We start from the raw sequence: 17,614 nt of genomic DNA, 5'->3' as shown, positions 1-17,614 counted from the left end.
TTTCTTTAATAAGAAAGCTATATATTGAACAATAAAACGGAAATTCTAAAAAGAACCCACATTGGAGCAAGGTTTAGATTTTCTCTATTCCTTACCTCATAGTTCGTCCAATTAAAAATCAAAGAGGAGAATAACTTTCGATTGGGGTTTCCTGATTTAGTGGAGATGAAGGTACACCAAAGATATTTACATTCTTTCAAAACTCACAAAGCTTTTTTTTTGGTCGTCTGCTACATTATCATCATAGATACTTTCGATCTAATTCTATTACAAATAATGACTACTCTATTAGATCTAGTGATATACAACACACGATTCTGCAACCAACACATAGATATTTTATTAAATTGTTTCACATGCACCATACAAACAATGTCAAATTTTACCCCTAAAAATTTAAAACCATTGGACAAAACTTGCTGCACACAAAACCTAATTTCTATTCAAAATCTAACGGATAAAATATAAATATAAATATATATATATATATATATATAAATTAAAACAAATCCGTTGGATTTTGACTTTAATTTAAACGCATGTTTCTTAAGGGAAATTTTTAGAAGATTAAATTTTATATACACGATTTAGGATCTTAAAATTTGGTTGGATTTACATTACCTTTTCTGGTTTTGGTATGGTTTTACGGTTATTTTGTTGTAACCATATAAAATTGTATGTAATGTAACTCTCCTAAAGTTCATTTAAACTACAATATTCTCAACTAATGTACAAGAACAACAGATTCTAGTTTTTTTTCTTCTTGTTGTTCATTATAATAGAGTGTGAAGAGTGATCATTAGAAAGAAAAAAAATGTAATTAACTTCTTACTACAATGAACCATATAAATTGGCGTAAATTAAAGAAGTGAGAAGCCAAGTAAGCAACGAAGACTTTTCTGTGAGAACTTATCTTATTCTAGTAATAAGTTTACGGTAACGAAGGGAAGTCGTTTATACCGTAAGCTAGTTTCACGACGCTTTCGATTTATACCGTAGACTTTTCTGTGAGAACTTATTTTATTCTTTACGAAACCAGAAACGACGTCGTAACACTAACATTATCCATTTACTAAAACCTGACGCAAGAGGATCTAACAACTTCCTTTCACCAATTTTTGTTTGAAACAAAGGAAAATAAAGTTGATCTTTCTTTGGTTGAAGAAGATAATCTCTGGAAACCAATGATGATGCTTGATGATTACATAGCGAAATCGAAGCTCAGTGAGAGTTTAACCTCTACGGTTTGGTTAGCGAAGCACAAGTTAACCGGCGAAGAAGCAGTGATGAAGTGTTTCGACCTCTCGAAGCTCAATCGCAATCTCCGAGACTGTTTAAACAACGAACTGGAGTTTCTATCTTCTGTTGATCATCCCAATATCATTCGTCTCCTCCATGTTTCTCAAGTACTAACCCAAAACTGAGTTTTTCAATATTTCTTGAGTCTATGAAGAATATGATTGATTTGTTTTCTTCAATTTTGCAGGATGATGATTTTCTCGTTATGGTTTTGGAATATTGTGATGGAGGAACTTTATCATCGTATATTCAACGTTATGGTAGAGTTGAAGAAGATATCGCCAAGAGATTTATGAAGCAAATTGGTATCTATTGTTATATAGGAGAATGATTTCACTGCATTTGCTTCTTCTTGACTTAATAGTGTCATCAATGTTTTGATGAAGGAGCTGGTTTGGAAATTATTCATGATAATCACATTATCCATAGAGACTTGAAACCTGAGGTACTTCTAGAATTATAGATACTCTGGATTCAAGTTTGGTTGTGAATTGTGACAATAGTATTTGATTGGAACAGAATATTTTAATTGACGGATCTGGTGATGATTTGGTGTTGAAGATTGCCGATTTTAGTCTTGCAAGGTAAAGTTTTTTGAGGAGGAAAGACATGCTTATAGTATAAAGATCTTTATATGTTTCATGTTCGTAAGCAGAAAACTACATCCGGGCAAGTATCTTGAAACAGTGTGTGGTTCTCCGTTTTACATGGCTCCTGAAGTTCTTCAGTTTCAGAGATACAATGAAAAGGTGTGATATTGTTTTTATGCAGCTCCATTGAATGATAAGGTTTTCCAGTTTTAAATTCACTGAGAAACATTGCAGGCTGATATGTGGAGTGTAGGAGCAATCCTTTTCGAGCTACTTCACGGGTATCCACCATTCCGTGGTAATAACAATGTTCAGGTGAGATCTTGAATTAGTTAGTAGTATTCTTTTATCAAAAAGCTCCAATGCCTTTAACTTAAAAACCTTTTACCACTAACCATAGGTTCTAAGGAACATCAAATCTAGTACAGCTCTTCCATTCTCTCGGCTTATTCTTCAACAGATGCATCCTGATTGCATCGACGTCTGCTCAAGATTGCTTTCTATTAACCCAGGTACAGAAAAATCTCATCTGTTTGCGGCTACACTATGTACACATATCGCTATATATATTCAGTTCTTGGTTACCATTTTCTGCAGTTACTCGTCTCTCTTTCGATGAATTCTACAAACACAAGTTCTTGAGGCTATGATTGATTTGTCCTTGAGGTAAAAAGATGAAGTCGTCTTAAAACTTCTGTTGAATCCTTGTATAGATTCTCGTGCCTGTATCCATGTATATAATTTAGTTGAAGCATGCATTATATTTGTATTTCAGCTGAGCTAGACTGACATTTAACCTAGCAAATATGTTTTTGATTCTCAGAGAGCTGCCACACTGGGCATAGAAGATTTTCCTTTTCTTGGCCGTATAAAGAACAGTAGGGTTTGGGTCAAGGACACAACATTTTCTTCAAGGTATCTTGAAATTTATGTTTCCATTATATCCATAGAAGTGGTGGCTCATATCTAAATTATACTGCCTTTTTTTTTTTTTTTTTCTTTCAGATTTGCGGATCTAGTTAATTGATTGTATTATTCATCAGTATTGGGATACATCCAATAATATTGAGTCGTCTTGTTTCAGACAACATGGAACAAGGGAAAGAAAAGTGGCTACAATTAACGGAAGACTTCAATTTGACCTTTCACAGGTTTTTTTTGTCCCTAACCAGTTTAAATATTGTTGGAGTCATCATTATATTAGATGCTTTATTTTCAAATTAATTGCAAAACCATCAGCCTTCTTCTTCTTTTATATTTTTAGGCAATGCTAAGAGATCAATAGTTAAGTTCATACTATTGAGTGTAGAAGATTATAGTTTACACCATTATGTTTCCATGGTTTCTCAGAATTTTGATTTTGTTCTATTGGTCACTTCTTTCTTGCAGTAATTGTTCTGTTTCTATTTGGTTTCAACTGTTCTTTTTCTCTGTTTCTAGTCCAGTATTAGAATCTTATAAAAAGATAAAAACTTAAATTGCATTCGTATTTGCTGTTACAGGATGCATACCTCCCACAGAGGCTTCTTGAAAACCTGATGTATATTTACAATACTATTGAAATGGCTCGTGTAACTGGAGTCCCTACCTCCTACCTTATTTCAAGAGGAGAGAGCATCAAGGTAGGTTTCACTAAATTCTGTCGCAGCACACTTTCTTTGACTAAGGCTGTCTGAGAAGTTATATATCTTGGGTCTAGGTTCTATCTCAACTACTTAGGAAAGCTAAACAGAAAACCTGGTTCTTCCAAATGCTGAGAAGTTGGAACCTGAACAAGGAACTTATGAAGGTGCAACTGTACGTTGGTGGTTTTATATCCCCTACTTACAGTTTTACTTATTCTTCGATCACTTCTAATATTTTGATAAACATCTCCAATGATATATATTCACACTGTTAACTTCAAAATGGTAAATCAGGTTTTAGAAGCAAGAACTGGTTTCTACGAGCCAATTGCTACTCTGGATTTTGCTTCGTTGTACTCGTAAATCATGATAGCATATAATCTATGGTACTGCAGCTTAGTATTCCATCAAACGCTTTTTTTTCTTCTTATATTTATTTTCCAACGTTTGTTGATGTTATCCATCTATTGTTCAAAGAGCTTATTACTGCCATCTTCTCGTCTTTGAAGGTGAAACCTGAGGATGCAAAAAAATAAATTCGACTTACACCAAAATTATGCTAATCTTAAGAATTATTCACTTTTTCATTCCAAAGCCCAAACCAAACCCAAAAGGGCCTTTTATCAAAAGCCTATTTACAACATATAAACCCAAAAAGGCCTTTCGTCGAGAAAACTAAAATGGCTCCGACGAAGAAAGGAAAGAAGACCAAATCGGCGGCGGAATCAACGACGGTCACAGAATCTTCAAGCTTTCCGACGTGTTTGCGTCTCCTTACACCTTCCTCCGTCGCTATCACCATCCATGCGAAGCCAGGTTCCAAAGCCGCCTCCATCACCGGTATATCTCCTCTTCCATTCATCGGTTTTGATTTTGTGTAAAGTCTCGGATTTTATTGATTTTGGTTTCCTCTCTATGATCTGGAGATGTGAGCGACGAAGCGGTAGGCGTTCAAATCGACGCGCCGGCTAGAGATGGTGAAGCTAACGCAGCTCTTCTCGAGTACATGAGCTCTGTAAAGTTTCTCTTTCTTCGCAGATAAATTTTCACTTTTCAAGTTCTTTGAAATTGTTTATACTCTGTTTTGCTCTCATATCTGGATTTGGTTCTCAGATAGTTTGATAATGTCATGTAGAATTGTGTCTCTGTAATCTTTGATGAATTTGATTAGCTCTTGTTGAGCCACTAGTCATAAAAAATATGCACTTGTGAGCTTCCGTGGACTAAAGGAATCAAACCTTAACTTGGAGGATCTTTGTTAAGATATATGTAACATAGTTGTTGCTCTGATTTGGATTGCTATGGTTTATATGCTGCTTTAAGTAGTGAGAATTGTTTGCTGCTGATTTTGAGAGATAAGATTAAGAGATGAATTCTATCATCATATTCATATCCTGACTTCTAAAATGTTATCTTTGATAGGTATTGGGGGTGAAAAGAAGACAAGTCTCTCTCGGTTCGGGATCGAAGTCTCGAGATAAAGTTGTGATTGTTGAGGATATGACCCAACAGAGTGTTTTTCAAGCTTTGTCCCAAGCATCAAAACCTACCTAAAGATCTCCAAGCCTGTAACTAACTATATGGAGAAACTAAATCATCAAAAGCTAAATGGTTCATGTTCACTTAAGGTACGAATGGTTTGAAGAGTTTCAGGATTTGTGATAGAGATCATTGGTCTGATATTACTATGAGTCCATGATTAATGTCATGTAAATCTATAGACTATTGCTTATTATATAACAAAGCTGTGTTTAGTCTAGTCCCCAATTGATCTGAAGTCATGGATGGTTTTTTGATGTGTTTGTTAATCCTTATTTTCATGTAAAGTATTTAGGATGGTTTTCTTTTCTCTCTTGATCCTTATTTGTCTTTGTATATTTCAACCGTTTTTGACTTTTGAACCAATCAAAAGAGAAGAAACAATAATGGGCCAAAAGAAGATAAAAATGGGCTATGGAGAATCACAAGTCCAATTTCTCTGCTCACAACTTGAACAACAATATTTTTTTTTTCCTAAAAAACTTGTACAACAAACTTAAAAAACAATAATATGAGAATTGGAACAAAATCCTTTTAAGTTTGTAAGTCTAATTTCAAGAACCAAAATACAAAAGTAATATCAATTTCTCAATACAGTTATAAAACTACTTGATTTGTGGATTTTATACGTTTTAAATAATAATGGTTGGATATTCCTTACGATTTTTTTAATTGATTAGTTATGCGACGACCCGTGCCATGCAGGTTGAAGTCACTTTCAATGATCGTTGTCTCATAAATTACAAAGAACACAGCTATTTTGTTTCTATTTCATAATGAAAAGCGAATATTTGTCTGTTCAGATACCGATCAGGTAAGCGATGCTTAAAGCCACCAAAAGGGATTCTAAAGTAATCAATGATTTGATTAAGAAAAAAGTCAGAAAACAATATCCATTTGAGTATTTCCATGTCACCAATTGGTTTATAACTTCCAATGATCACATGCCGCTTGTAATATACATCACCTAACCAAGCGATCGACTCCAAAAACGAAACCGTATTTATTATTATCTTAAGACTATAGTCTATACAATATACATTACATAATCAAGATGCCCAATTAGATGTTTTAAAACAACAAAAAGATCAATAGGCCCAATTATATCTTATCTTAATAAAATGAAAAAGCAATTGCATGAGGAATTATGGATATATATAAATTACATGGGCTAGGTTTTTTTTATATACATATAAATAGTTTGGAGAGATAAATCAGGTGGAACCAAGTTTGTTGTTTGTGTTTCGATTGAACAACACTTTAATTATTTAATCTTTCCATTGTCTTTGCGTCTTCTTCGATCAATTTATCAAATTAGGGTTCCAACCTTTTTTCTTTTTTTTCCCCGTTGTGTGTTAAGTCGGCGGAAAAACTTAGAACAGAACAAACCATCATTTTTCCAGGTAAATTATATTCTAATCTCATGTTCTTGTTAATATCTGATTTTTGATGATCTTCCTATGCATGTTTGTCATTGCGTCTTTCTCTTACGTGATAGATGTTCGTTGACGCGATTTGAGGTTTATTTAGGTTCCTTAATAGATTTAACAAAAAGAAATTCTCGGTCAATAATATTTATTTGAGCTGATCAATCATTTGCTGGAGTTAGTTTGTGTTGTCGTCTTCATATGAATCTAAAGGGTATATATATGTTTTGCATTCTTTGTTATAGAAATTTGAAGAATAGATAAAAAAAGATTAATAAGATATGGAAGGTTCAGAAGATGCTTCTGCAATTGTTGAACCACCTGACCCAGAAGTTCTTGAAATCGACCCAACTTGTCGATATATTCGGGTAACTACTTCACCTTTATCTCTTCCATAATTGTTTTAATTCTTTGTTACCAAATATTAGGCTCGACCAAATATGCCCTGTTTCTCCATTTTGTTTTCCCTTGACACATTCAAATGTGTAAACCTTTCAGTACAAAGAAGTAATAGGCAAAGGCGCATCCAAGACAGTGTATCCCTTTCTCTGTTTTTCTTTACATAATCTCTGTTTTTGTTTTACAATCTGTTATTCTGTGTTATGTGACATCATAGTTTGTGCTACGAGAGGATATGAAATTCATTATTTCTTTAACTCTCTTGAACAAATAATCAGTTTTAAGGGATTCGACGAAGTAGATGGGATTGAAGTAGCGTGGAATCAAGTAAGGATCGACGATCTTTTGCAATCACCAGATTGTCTAGAGAGGCTATATTCCGAAGTGCGGCTTTTGAAATCTCTGAAGCATAAAAACATCATAAGGTTTTATAACTCGTGGATCGATGACAAGAACAAGACGGTTAACATAATTACCGAGTTGTTCACTTCAGGAAGTCTCCGGCAGTATGTATTTTGCTCATTTTTATACTATCTTGTTATGTCGCCGCGAAAATAGCGGTTTTGGAGTTGTGTTTAAAGCAGCGAAATCTTGGTTTTCTTGAAGGTACCGTAAGAAACATAGAAAGGTGAATATGAAGGCTGTCAAGTGTTGGGCGAGACAGATTTTAACGGGATTGAAATATCTACATAGTCAAGATCCGCCGATAATACACCGAGATATCAAATGTGACAACATTTTTATCAACGGTAATCATGGAGAAGTGAAAATAGGAGATCTTGGTTTAGCTACTGTCATGGAACAAGCTAATGCCAAAAGTGTGATTGGTATGAGCAATGCTTTTTCTTTTATATAGTTTACAAATTCGTTTTTCTTTGTTTTTTTTAGGATCTAAATTGATAGTGTTATGTTATAACCAACAGGAACACCGGAGTTTATGGCGCCTGAGCTTTACGATGAGAACTACAACGAGCTCGCTGATATATATTCGTTCGGGATGTGTATGTTGGAAATGGTGACTTTTGAATATCCTTATTGTGAGTGTAGAAACTCTGCTCAAATCTACAAGAAAGTTTCATCGGTAAGTTCGATATTTTCAAATTGTTTCTACCATTGGTTTTATGATATCGAACAATATATGATAATATGAATGGATAACTTACTTGGTGAGTCTTTTTTTTGTATTCTTTACTTAGGGGATCAAACCAGCTTCACTATCAAAGGTTAAAGATCCAGAGGTAATGAAATTTATCGAGAAATGTTTATTGCCAGCTTCCGAAAGGTTATCGGCAGAGGAGCTTTTATTGGATTCTTTTCTCAATGTGAACGGTTTAGTTATGAACAATCCATTACCGCTTCCCGACATTGTAATGCCGAAAGAAGGATCATTCGGTGAACGTTGTCTTATGTCTGAAGGACCACCTAATGCTCGGAATAGAACGATGTCAATGAATCTTGACGAAGACAATAACCTTCCTATTGTTATTTCAAGCAACAATTCAGGAACAAACTGTATTGAGGTTAGACGGGCAAAGCGAGGAAACTTTTTTGTCCTTAAAGGTGAAGAGAATGATGAGAACTCTGTCTCATTAATTCTTCGTATAGTCGATGAAAATGGTAAGAGTCTTTTGCGTTTATATTTTACAAAACATTTCACCGAAAATGTTAGATGCATATACAATCAGCCAAAAATTGCGTTTGGAAAATTGCATATTATACCAAACTTGATTAGTTTTGTCTTCTTTTTGGCGTGTAGGGCGTGTGAGGAACATTCATTTTCTATTCTTTCAAGAAGGTGACACTGCTTCTAATGTATCTAGTGAGATGGTTGAACAGCTTGAATTGACGGATAAAAACGTAAAGTTTATAGCGGAATTGATTGACGTGTTACTCGTCAATTTGATACCGAATTGGAAAACCGATGTAGCTGTCGATCATCTAATTCATCCGCAACAGAACCAGAGCTCCAAGGATAATCATCAAAACGGTGCAAGTTCTCAAGCTGGTGAATCCATTAGCCACTCTTTGTCCTCTGATTATTGCCCACGATCCGATGATGAGGCAAACCCGACCGTAGCTGCAACAACAGAAGATCAAGAAGCAGAGAAACCAGGAAGCTTGGAGGAAGAAGAAGAAGATGAGAGGTTAAAAGAGGAGTTAGAAAAGATAGAAGAACGGTTCAGAGAAGAGATGAAAGAGATAACGAGGAAAAGAGAAGAAGCAACAATGGAGACCAAAAATAGATTTTTCGAGAAGAAGATGCAACAAGTTGAGTAAAGTAAACAACAGAGCAACACTCTGGTTTTGGATTCCTCTGTTTTGCTTTTCTGTTTTTCCATGTTTTATTATTTTAGTTTTGGTCAAAGAGAAAAAAGCTTTTGTTGTTTACTTGTTTCATTGCAAGTGTAGAAAGTTTCCTCCATAAAAAAAATAGAAAGTATTTTCTAATGGTAATTGGGATTTACATTATATAAAGCACTAATTGCTGAGATAAAACCATTCATCAGGTATATATGTAAAACTATTCTCGAGATAAAACAAGAAAGTGAATACACAATTTTCTTGCCTCTATTCATAAGAAATAAACCTGTTTTCATTGTGTTTATTTAACACCAAAAGCACTCAAAATTGAGGCTTAACATTCAGACAAACCGTAACTATAGAACATAAGAAAAACCTAACTATTGAAGAGGTTGCATTATATCACAAGTTTAAAACACCAAAGCTCAAGCTGAGTAGCAAAAATAGGTCTCTTCTTCCGCCACCAAAACCTCAACAGGAACGTCTACAAAAGCCTTGACCGCCACAACGACCACCGGAAAAACGACCACCGACGAAAAGACCACGACCACCACCAGGACCAAAGACAGGAGTACCAAAACGGCTATAAGGTTCCTCATCAGAAGATGATCCATCCACAGACATGCTCTCTGCCTGGGCTTTACAGAGCCAATTTTAACTTCATTATTTGACCTAAACAATGAGATCAACAGATCCATCTTCTCTTCCATTTTATGAAGACGAATACCAAATCCTTCCAACATCTCCATCGCATCAGATATTTTCATCTCAGTCGTCATGTCTTTCTTATCTTTCTCCAAATTGTCTGTAGGCGTCGTGTCCTTAATCACAGAAGGAGATGCTTCAGCTTTGGTTGCGGATTTATTGTCCATGGAGAAGATGATTAGTAGAACAACGCACTAGAGCTAGGTTAAAAGAGAGAAATTGGAGATCGGCAAAAACCCCTAATCAGCTGCTTAGGAAGAAAGGTATTTATAAGAGTCTTTTATATTCTGGCTTGGGGCACAAGAGTCCTTTCCTTTTATTTTATTTACTTTTCCCGTTGTTCATTTTTTCAACTAAGCAAGCTTTATCTGGGCCGAGGTGAGGCCCATTAATTGAATTAAAAGCCCAAAATAACAACAAAACATTACCTGATTGTCGGAAAATCAGACGGAAACAAAAGAAATCAAAAATCCGATGGGGAGGAAGAAGGGATTGCCGGAGTTCGAAGAGTCGGCGCCGGATGGATTCGATCCTGAGAATCCGTACAAGGATCCGGTTGCGATGGTGGAGATGAGAGAACACATTGTTCGTGAGAAATGGATCCATATCGAGAAGGCTAAGATCTTACGTGAGAAGGTCAAATGGTGTTACCGCGTCGAAGGCGTTAACCATTACCAGAAGTGTCGTCATCTTGTTCAGCAGTATCTCGATGCCACTCGCGGCGTTGGTTGGGGCAAAGACCACCGTCCTATCTCTCTTCACGGTGAGTTTTTTTCCCGGCGTTCTCTCTCACACTGGTGAAAATGCTTAGATTGAAATTCTTAGGGTTTCGTGTTTTTTTCCTTAGCCTTTGAATTTTGAATTCAGTTACTCTTTAGTGTGTTTGATTGAATTTGATTTGAATTTGATGTAGAGTGGTCTCAAAATTCTTCATGAATACCTTTGTGAAATTGATTCTTCCTTTAGATATATGTATTGAATTTTTTTTGTTTGTATTGATTTTGTCAAACCAGGTCCTAAGCCAGTAGCTGTTGAAGAAGCTGAATGATGTTGTGTGCGTGATTGATCTTTGGTAAGTAACTGGTGTTGATTAGTTATATAGTGTGTATTGCTTAGAAGAGGAGAAAGGTTAGACTTTCTAGCATGCTTTGTGTAGACACTATCTTATAACTGGACATGTTATGTGAATCTGTTTGTGGTAGGAGAAAATTGGAATATGGATGTTTGGATAGTTATATGTATGAACTGATCAGGTCTTAGAGTGACTTAGTTTTGCGGAAGTTGTGGATACACTGGTTAATTATTGATATCAATCTGACTGCAATCACAAAGGTTAAAGCTTAGTCATGGACTTTCTTCGGTGGTTTTAGAAACAGGACATGTTTTGGAATGTATAGAAATGAAATTGATAGATCTTGGAGTGACTCAATTTTGGAGACATATGGGCCGATATTATAGATACCAATCCGCTTGCAATTGCGTCCATCTTTAATCTGCAACAGAGCTAAACCTAGTCACAGAATTTCATTGATGAATTAATTATTTGAGATATGAGATGTTGTGGACTGTATGAAGAAGGATAGAGCTCCAACATTTAGGTTTTGATTGGTTTAAACAATAGTTCCAATAGGGTTAAGGCATATAGTCAAAATCTCAAGTTCAAATTGGATTGATGATTTTTGTATTTGGTTCAAAGATTTTAAAGGTTTTTTCTTGCTCCAATGACACAGGTGAGTGAGAGCTTTGATTACCATACATGAATGGAGTCTCTGTTGCAAGTTAATGCTCCACATCAAGGTTGTTACTTGATTTATGCTTTTCTGTTTCGTAAAACATATATTACTAATTGGACTTGGGAGTTCCAATTGGTTAAGCTCAGCTTCGTTTTTCAAATGATTTATATATATTTTTGGCTTGTTGTACATTGCGTCCCTGTTTGTCGAAATAATGAAATTCCCAAGTACCTTTTTGCATGCTTGCAACTTAGTATATGTTTTTAAGACTTTATCTGATAAAACTAAGAAAGAGTTAACTCTAAAAACATCATACTTTCCCTTTATTTCAAAACTGTAGGAACATCTTTACTTCTTTAGTGTTGTCTAAATGGATTCATTTCTGAAATAGTTCATGAAATTTTTATTAACCTTTAAGTAGTAGTTCAAACATCTACGGAGTCTATTACCATATGTTAAATGGTGACAAAGACAGGTAAGGACCACAGACAAAATGAGTCAGAAAACAAAAGACTAACAAACAAAAAGATAAAACTTAGAGATGGGTAAGGAAAAGAAGCCATAAAAGACCCAAAAACATAATCCAAGTCTAACCAATAAGATCGCAAAGATATGGATCAACTTCGGTACATGATGCCAAATCATCACTACAGTGTCTTTTTTCCTTGTACAACCCAACCAAAAATGGGTATGGCCAAACTTCAATAATACACCAAGTGTTTACTCATCTCAAATTTTACTACCTTTTCTTAAGACTAATCTACTCTATATAAGTATGTTCACTAACCCTTAATGTTAAGATTCAAGAATATTAAACATGTATAGAACAAGACTCAAGGAAACTTGAGCTAAAAAGTCATTTCTAGTCCCTACTGACATAAGAAAGAAGTGTCAGTGAAAAAATCTTCTAGATTCTAAAGGAAAATGTCTTTGTCTGATCCCAACGAAAAAGATTATTATATACCTACCTAAGCAGGCTCCTTTGTCAGTGCCCATTATTCTCCATCCCTCTTAGCCCTTGTCTTCTTCATTGTCCCCTTTTTCTCACTTTAAGATCTTTCTTGTTCTTAGCCCATGACAAGTCACCAAAATATCAAAATTTCAGAAAGTATATAACCATTACTCTACTGTTTCCTGATAAACCTCCTTTTGTGCCAGTTTCTTCTTCTACTTTGATTTCTTCTCATATCTCTGTTTTCATGTTTTGCGCAGAAATTATGATTTCAAAGTACCAAGAAGATGTCAAGCAGCCACGAGCTTGCGAACTTTGTCTGAACAAACACGCAGTTTGGTACTGTGCCTCCGATGATGCTTTCTTGTGCCATGTTTGTGATGAATCAGTGCATTCTGCAAACCATGTAGCGACAAAACACGAGAGAGTTTGTCTTAGAACAAACGAGATATCGAATGATGTGCGTGGGGGAACAACATTAACCTCGGTTTGGCACAGCGGGTTTCGAAGAAAAGCAAGAACTCCTAGATCTCGGTATGAGAAAAAGCCACAACAAAAGATAGATGATGAGAGAAGAAGGGAAGATCCTCGTGTTCCCGAGATTGGAGGCGAAGTGATGTTTTTCATACCAGAAGCAAATGATGATGATATGACTTCTCTTGTGCCAGAGTTTGAGGGATTCACAGAGATGGGATTCTTCTTGAGCAACCACAATGGTACTGAAGAAACAACGAAACAATTCAACTTTGAAGAAGAAGCTGACACAATGGAGGATCTATATTACAATGGAGAAGAAGAAGATAAAACTGATGGAGCTGAAGCATGTCCTGGACAATATTTGATGAGCTGCAAGAAAGATTACGACAATGTCATAACGGTTTCAGAAAAGACAGAAGAAATTGAAGATTGTTATGAGAATAATGCAAGGCATAGACTGAATTACGAAAATGTTATAGCAGCTTGGGATAAACAAGAATCTCCTAGAGATGTAAAAAACAACACAAGTAGCTTCCAGCTAGTTCCTCCAGTAAGCGCCTAATCTTCCGAGTTCTTACAAAAATGATATTATATTGTTTCAAATTGAGAAAATTGAACCCAATCTATCAAAGAAACTTATTGTAATGGTTGTTGATTGCAGGGGATAGAGGAGAAGAGAGTAAGAAGTGAGAGAGAAGCTAGAGTTTGGAGATACAGAGATAAAAGGAAGAATCGTTTGTTCGAGAAGAAGATAAGGTACGAGGTTAGAAAGGTTAACGCCGACAAAAGGCCGAGAATGAAAGGTCGATTTGTCCGACGATCTTTAGCCATCGACTCTTAGGGAACAGATTCTCTCAGTTTCTTCTCCTTTGTGCCAAATAAAAAAAAGGCTACTCCAAAGAAACCAGAAGCTAATCAAAAGAACAAAAAAGCTCATGTGGAACATATTTCGTAGCTTTTGAATTTATCCCTACAATGACATGGTTACAACTTTATTCTTAAATCAATTTGAGAATTTAAATTTCATACTAGTAAAAGCTTCTCTTATGAGGTAAATCTCTTTATATAAGCAGTTAGTTACAAAAACCAAAACGAATTACAAACAACTTGTAACTCAAAGATTTGTAGTTTTGTACTAATACCGTTGGCCGTGTCAAGAAAGTATTCATAAAAACTTATCGATCCAATCAGTAGTACCATTAAACCAACTAAAATCATCATCCTCTGGATCTCCTAATAATCCAAGATCATCCATAGGAAAATCTTCTAACTTAAAATCATCTATCAACGGATCAAAATCAAGTAAATCATCGACGAATAAGTCCCCATTGGTCGATACGATTTTGGCATGTTGATTAACTTTAGTGTGATCCCCAATCTTAAATCCAAATGTTTTCTCCTTTCCTACTCTATCATTCTCCACAAAATCAAACTTGAAATCATCTACAATGGAAATAAATTCCACTGAATTGTAATCCACCCAAATATCATTTGCTTCAACAGCCGAATCACCAAAAATATCAGCAATTGACGATGTCATCAACGGATCTTCCAACATTTTACTAATCACTCCCTCTTCTTCATGATCAGCGTTATAACCACAACCAAATGGCTTCTGATCAGTAACAATTCTCTTATTTACCTTTTTGCAATTCGACTTCTCAGTAACTTCCTTCTCTTCTGGTTTACGTACACCGCACGGCTTGGTCAAATCTACTAGGTCTTTTTCCTGTTTAACTAAACCCAATCGTTCATCAAACTCTCTTTTACTCTTTTGGTAAGCTTCTGCTGCTTCTTCTTCAGTAGGAAACGTTCCAAGCCACTTTCTCTTCTTCTCAAACGGATTTCTTATCTCCGCCGCAAATTTCCCCCACGGCCTCCGTCGTACGCCTTTGAAACCCGACGACGTTTTCCGGTTTCCGGCTGCTTTATTCCCTGTAGAATTCGAAACGTTCTCATACCTTTTGATCAGCGTCGGGACACAGATCTTTGAGACGTAACGTTTCGGTGGTTTTGGTTTGATCTGACGGCGAGGATTATTGCCGGAGATAGATTCATCGTCGCTAGAGGAATCGGTGGCGTCTGGATCATTACAGATTACACTAATTGTTTTAATCAAGTTGAGATCGATGTTCTCTTCTCTGAAACTGATCATTGTTCTCTCTCCGACTAAACTCCGGTACTAAGTAACAGAATCTTACAATAAAAACCAAAAAAAAAACAATGTAGTGTTTTGAGTTGGTGATAGAGATAGAGATTAAAAACCTAAACATGGGAGAAAAACTTGAACAGAAAACATAGTTAAGATTCATCATCGTACCTTGTTATGGAGAGTGTGTCAAAAATAAAATTCAAGGAGCTTATGGCAAAGCTAAGGAAGACGAAACATAGAAGACGTTATTAATAGTTTATGAGAATTGTTTTGTTTTCCTTTTTAATTTTTGTTTAGATATAATCATAAAAGTAAAATCTGTAGTAAATATTAACGAGGATATCGGTAACTACCATATCTAAATTTACCATTTTTTTTTTTTTGTGATAGAAAAAGAAAGTTAATATTTTAGTAGGAAAAAATGGAAAATTGGGAATTCTCTGATGATATATTATAGTTCTTTTTTTCTTTGGTCCTAAAACTTCAATTGATATCACACTCTAATTTTTATTTTTTTGTATTTCTCGGAGAATAATTTGTAGACTACACATTAATGATTAAATAAAAAGTTTTTTATTTTCGATGGAGAAATCAACCATCTAAGTACGGAGAACACGTAAAATTGGGACTATCCAGAATCTCATAGGTTAATCTCAACCCTCAACTTATGATTTTGAGAAAATAACACACTTTTTTTTTTTTAACGGCAAATCGATTTTATTATATAGTTAAAGTTTACATGATACATAAGAAACATTCAAAAGCAACCTGAGAAAATAATACACTTATTCTATCAAAACTAGTAGTGATTTTTTTTTTTGTTATATTAACGAGTTTAATTTTCAAATCATTAGATTATTTTTTAAGTCACTACATCATAGTATATATATTTATCATCTTATATGTATAAAATGAAATTTCAAAACTTGATAAACATGATCCGATTAAGTTGAGACCTTCCAGTTTGAGTGTGTCGATAAACATAAAATTTTTGTTTTAAACAGTAGATTAAACTTTTAAAAAGACCGTACAACAAAAAGAAAAAACAAAACGCAAAAACGTTACAAAAAGAAAGACTAAAGAAACAAAACAAAATAAAAAGCATAATGAGTAGTATTAATGAGTTATACATTTTCCCATTAACATTTTCACATTTCCCCATTAACGAGTTAATGAGTCAAATCTACTTCTTACGAGTAAGACGTCTCTTCTTCTTAGATGATGTTTCTCCACCATGACCAAGAACAGATCCAATATCTTTCCTCTTATTATCAACAAGACAATTTCCATCCATAGACGAAACCGGAACTTCAAACCTTTCCATTTCCTTGAGAACAGCCCGAAGATTATCGGCTTCGCGTAAAGCAAAACTCACCGTCTTGCGTTCAATCAGTCCTTCAACATACTTGTACAAACCGCATTTCACTCCCTCTTTCCTACAAAAATCAAGAACTGCCTCTTCGTGCAAAACATTGATGGCTACACCGAATGCAGAAACTGGCCAGTACTTGTCTCGGAGACGAACACCAGTATCACTTTCTTTCTTCATGACCGCACGAGCTATCTTTAGTTCAGAGCTATACTCAGCAAATTGAGCGTTAAACGCTCTTATCATAGCCGATTCAGCAGCCGTCCTACCTTTTGATGTCGCTCGCCTCTTTAGCTTCTCGCTGCGTTGCACTTCCACAACGGCTTCAATACCGGCTTTTGTTTTCATCCATTAAACTTCGTAGATTTGACGGAGATTCATCTCGTGGCTTAGAGGACAAATCCCTAGTGAGTTTGCCTTGGCTAACACGCTATCGCGTATATGGGAAGATACTAAATTATATAATGACACTGAATTGAGGCGAGTGTGTGAAAAAAGTAGACTATTCAGTTGCTGCCTTAATAAGTACGCTGCTTCATTTTCCCAAGAGGGATAAGAAGCACGCTGTTTCATTTTCCCATAAAGAAAACGAAAGAACCGAGTAGTTTAGACTTAAGTTATTTATGGATTAAATATAATTCTGTAGTATATTTTAAAAATAAAATGTTACTAAATTGTATTAAAAAAAATATAGCTTTTTGTATATATATAAGCTGTTTTTATAATTTAGCATAGCATTTGAAATAAAAACAGATTTTTGAGTGTAGCTGACTTCTGAAAGAGATTCATTAGCCACACGATGCAAACCTGGCTTGTAGGGCTTTGTCATAGTGTCGTTAATATGTTACATAATATATTAGAGATTAATTAATAGTATGTTGTTTTTGTTTTAAAACTTCCTAGACGAAAACCAAATCATGAAATAAAATATTGTATATTGCAAGTAAAAGATACATTTAATTGTTATCATATAGGAATTTTAAACTGCATGTGTGAAAATTCCTCTGTTTTTATAGAACTAAATCAAATGTTAGCATTAATTCAAT

General features: G+C 35.0%; 8 protein-coding genes across 17 annotated transcripts; 5 read left to right on the top strand and 3 right to left on the bottom strand.

The window, feature by feature from the left end:
- The first annotated feature begins 1,099 nt into the window (after nt 1-1,099).
- On the top strand, nt 1,100-3,975 carry AT1G49180 (protein kinase family protein). 2 transcript variants are annotated; one of them, NM_001198249.1, is made up of 12 exons: nt 1,100-1,406; nt 1,487-1,604; nt 1,686-1,744; nt 1,819-1,883; nt 1,955-2,048; nt 2,124-2,204; nt 2,290-2,401; nt 2,717-2,804; nt 2,974-3,040; nt 3,392-3,511; nt 3,589-3,686; nt 3,809-3,975. In NM_001198249.1, exons 1-12 carry the CDS (start codon nt 1,185-1,187, stop codon nt 3,813-3,815), a joined length of 1,131 nt encoding a protein of 376 aa, NP_001185178.1. In that variant the 5' UTR covers nt 1,100-1,184; the 3' UTR covers nt 3,816-3,975. The 2 variants fall into 2 exon arrangements, with proteins under 2 accessions (NP_001185178.1, NP_175344.2); NM_103808.2 differs by having other exon boundaries at nt 3,589-3,975.
- A 70-nt stretch (nt 3,976-4,045) lies between these two features.
- On the top strand, nt 4,046-5,445 carry AT1G49170 (uncharacterized protein). The gene is made up of 3 exons (NM_103807.5): nt 4,046-4,354; nt 4,441-4,529; nt 4,937-5,445. Exons 1-3 carry the CDS (start codon nt 4,195-4,197, stop codon nt 5,066-5,068), a joined length of 381 nt encoding a protein of 126 aa, NP_175343.2. The 5' UTR covers nt 4,046-4,194; the 3' UTR covers nt 5,069-5,445.
- Nucleotides 5,446-6,118: 673 nt separating this feature from the next.
- WNK7 (Protein kinase superfamily protein) lies at nt 6,119-9,379 on the top strand. 7 transcript variants are annotated; one of them, NM_179456.3, is made up of 8 exons: nt 6,119-6,456; nt 6,726-6,848; nt 6,979-7,016; nt 7,158-7,385; nt 7,486-7,706; nt 7,803-7,960; nt 8,076-8,496; nt 8,636-9,376. In NM_179456.3, exons 2-8 carry the CDS (start codon nt 6,762-6,764, stop codon nt 9,154-9,156), a joined length of 1,674 nt encoding a protein of 557 aa, NP_849787.1. In that variant the 5' UTR covers nt 6,119-6,456; nt 6,726-6,761; the 3' UTR covers nt 9,157-9,376. The 7 variants fall into 7 exon arrangements, with proteins under 7 accessions (NP_849787.1, NP_001321455.1, NP_001321457.1 ...); NM_001333369.1 differs by having other exon boundaries at nt 6,979-7,385; NM_103806.2 differs by lacking the exon at nt 6,979-7,016 and having other exon boundaries at nt 6,238-6,456.
- Nucleotides 9,365-11,857, top strand: AT1G49140 (NADH dehydrogenase ubiquinone 1 beta subcomplex subunit 10-B-like protein (Complex I subunit NDUFS6)). 2 transcript variants are annotated; one of them, NM_001333366.1, is made up of 4 exons: nt 9,365-10,148; nt 10,333-10,648; nt 10,899-10,957; nt 11,616-11,857. In NM_001333366.1, the coding sequence occupies exons 2-3, from the start codon at nt 10,360-10,362 to the stop codon at nt 10,931-10,933; spliced, it is 324 nt and encodes a 107-aa protein (NP_001321329.1). In that variant the 5' UTR covers nt 9,365-10,148; nt 10,333-10,359; the 3' UTR covers nt 10,934-10,957; nt 11,616-11,857. The 2 variants fall into 2 exon arrangements, with proteins under 2 accessions (NP_001321329.1, NP_564540.1); NM_103804.4 differs by lacking the exon at nt 9,365-10,148 and having other exon boundaries at nt 10,249-10,648.
- On the bottom strand, nt 9,401-10,150 carry AT1G49150 (uncharacterized protein). Its single transcript, NM_103805.2, has one exon. It carries the CDS (start codon nt 10,050-10,052, stop codon nt 9,606-9,608), a length of 447 nt encoding a protein of 148 aa, NP_175341.1. The 5' UTR covers nt 10,053-10,150; the 3' UTR covers nt 9,401-9,605.
- A 382-nt stretch (nt 11,858-12,239) lies between the features above and the next one.
- Nucleotides 12,240-14,256, top strand: BBX17 (B-box type zinc finger protein with CCT domain-containing protein). 2 transcript variants are annotated; one of them, NM_103803.4, is made up of 3 exons: nt 12,240-12,726; nt 12,831-13,597; nt 13,709-14,256. In NM_103803.4, exons 1-3 carry the CDS (start codon nt 12,693-12,695, stop codon nt 13,886-13,888), a joined length of 981 nt encoding a protein of 326 aa, NP_175339.2. In that variant the 5' UTR covers nt 12,240-12,692; the 3' UTR covers nt 13,889-14,256. The 2 variants fall into 2 exon arrangements, with proteins under 2 accessions (NP_175339.2, NP_001031160.1); NM_001036083.2 differs by having other exon boundaries at nt 12,240-13,597.
- CRF9 (Integrase-type DNA-binding superfamily protein) lies at nt 14,213-15,202 on the bottom strand (the record flags this gene model as incomplete). The annotated part of the gene is made up of 1 exon (NM_103802.1): nt 14,213-15,202. One exon carries the CDS (start codon nt 15,200-15,202, stop codon nt 14,213-14,215), a length of 990 nt encoding a protein of 329 aa, NP_175338.1.
- A 976-nt stretch (nt 15,203-16,178) lies between these two features.
- AT1G49110 (uncharacterized protein) lies at nt 16,179-17,066 on the bottom strand. The gene has a single exon (NM_103801.3). It carries the CDS (start codon nt 16,914-16,916, stop codon nt 16,383-16,385), a length of 534 nt encoding a protein of 177 aa, NP_175337.2. The 5' UTR covers nt 16,917-17,066; the 3' UTR covers nt 16,179-16,382.
- Nucleotides 17,067-17,614: the final 548 nt, after the last annotated feature.

The sequence above is a fragment of the Arabidopsis thaliana genome, assembly GCF_000001735.4.
Source record: "Arabidopsis thaliana chromosome 1 sequence".
In the NCBI taxonomy this organism is placed as follows: Eukaryota; Viridiplantae; Streptophyta; class Magnoliopsida; order Brassicales; family Brassicaceae; genus Arabidopsis; species Arabidopsis thaliana.
The sequence above is the reverse complement of the archived record's forward strand: the minus strand, read 5'-3'. Positions and strand labels throughout refer to the sequence as shown.

Excerpts from the sequence above, each read along its gene's own strand:
- AT1G49110 (NM_103801.3), bottom strand. The coding sequence starts at position 16,916 with ATGAAAACAAAAGCCGGTATTGAAGCCGTTGTGGAAGTGCAACGCAGC.
- AT1G49180 (NM_103808.2), top strand. The coding sequence starts at position 1,185 with ATGATGATGCTTGATGATTACATAGCGAAATCGAAGCTCAGTGAGAGT. Across the intron at positions 2,402-2,716 it reads ATTGCTTTCTATTAACCCAG|CTGCCACACTGGGCATAGAA; the intron begins GTACAGAAAAAT and ends ATTCTCAGAGAG. Across the intron at positions 3,512-3,588 it reads CAAGAGGAGAGAGCATCAAG|GTTCTATCTCAACTACTTAG; the intron begins GTAGGTTTCACT and ends TCTTGGGTCTAG.
- BBX17 (NM_103803.4), top strand. The coding sequence starts at position 12,693 with ATGACAAGTCACCAAAATATCAAAATTTCAGAAA. Across the intron at positions 12,727-12,830 it reads AAATATCAAAATTTCAGAAA|AAATTATGATTTCAAAGTAC; the intron begins GTATATAACCAT and ends TGTTTTGCGCAG. Across the intron at positions 13,598-13,708 it reads GCTTCCAGCTAGTTCCTCCA|GGGATAGAGGAGAAGAGAGT; the intron begins GTAAGCGCCTAA and ends TGTTGATTGCAG.
- AT1G49150 (NM_103805.2), bottom strand. The coding sequence starts at position 10,052 with ATGGACAATAAATCCGCAACCAAAGCTGAAGCATCTCCTTCTGTGATT.
- AT1G49170 (NM_103807.5), top strand. The coding sequence starts at position 4,195 with ATGGCTCCGACGAAGAAAGGAAAGAAGACCAAATCGGCGGCGGAATCA. Across the intron at positions 4,355-4,440 it reads CAAAGCCGCCTCCATCACCG|ATGTGAGCGACGAAGCGGTA; the intron begins GTATATCTCCTC and ends TATGATCTGGAG. Across the intron at positions 4,530-4,936 it reads TTCTCGAGTACATGAGCTCT|GTATTGGGGGTGAAAAGAAG; the intron begins GTAAAGTTTCTC and ends TATCTTTGATAG.
- AT1G49140 (NM_001333366.1), top strand. The coding sequence starts at position 10,360 with ATGGGGAGGAAGAAGGGATTGCCGGAGTTCGAAGAGTCGGCGCCGGAT. Across the intron at positions 10,649-10,898 it reads CCGTCCTATCTCTCTTCACG|GTCCTAAGCCAGTAGCTGTT; the intron begins GTGAGTTTTTTT and ends TTGTCAAACCAG.
- WNK7 (NM_001333369.1), top strand. The coding sequence starts at position 6,762 with ATGGAAGGTTCAGAAGATGCTTCTGCAATTGTTGAACCACCTGACCCA. Across the intron at positions 6,849-6,978 it reads CAACTTGTCGATATATTCGG|TACAAAGAAGTAATAGGCAA; the intron begins GTAACTACTTCA and ends TAAACCTTTCAG. Across the intron at positions 7,961-8,075 it reads TCTACAAGAAAGTTTCATCG|GGGATCAAACCAGCTTCACT; the intron begins GTAAGTTCGATA and ends TTCTTTACTTAG.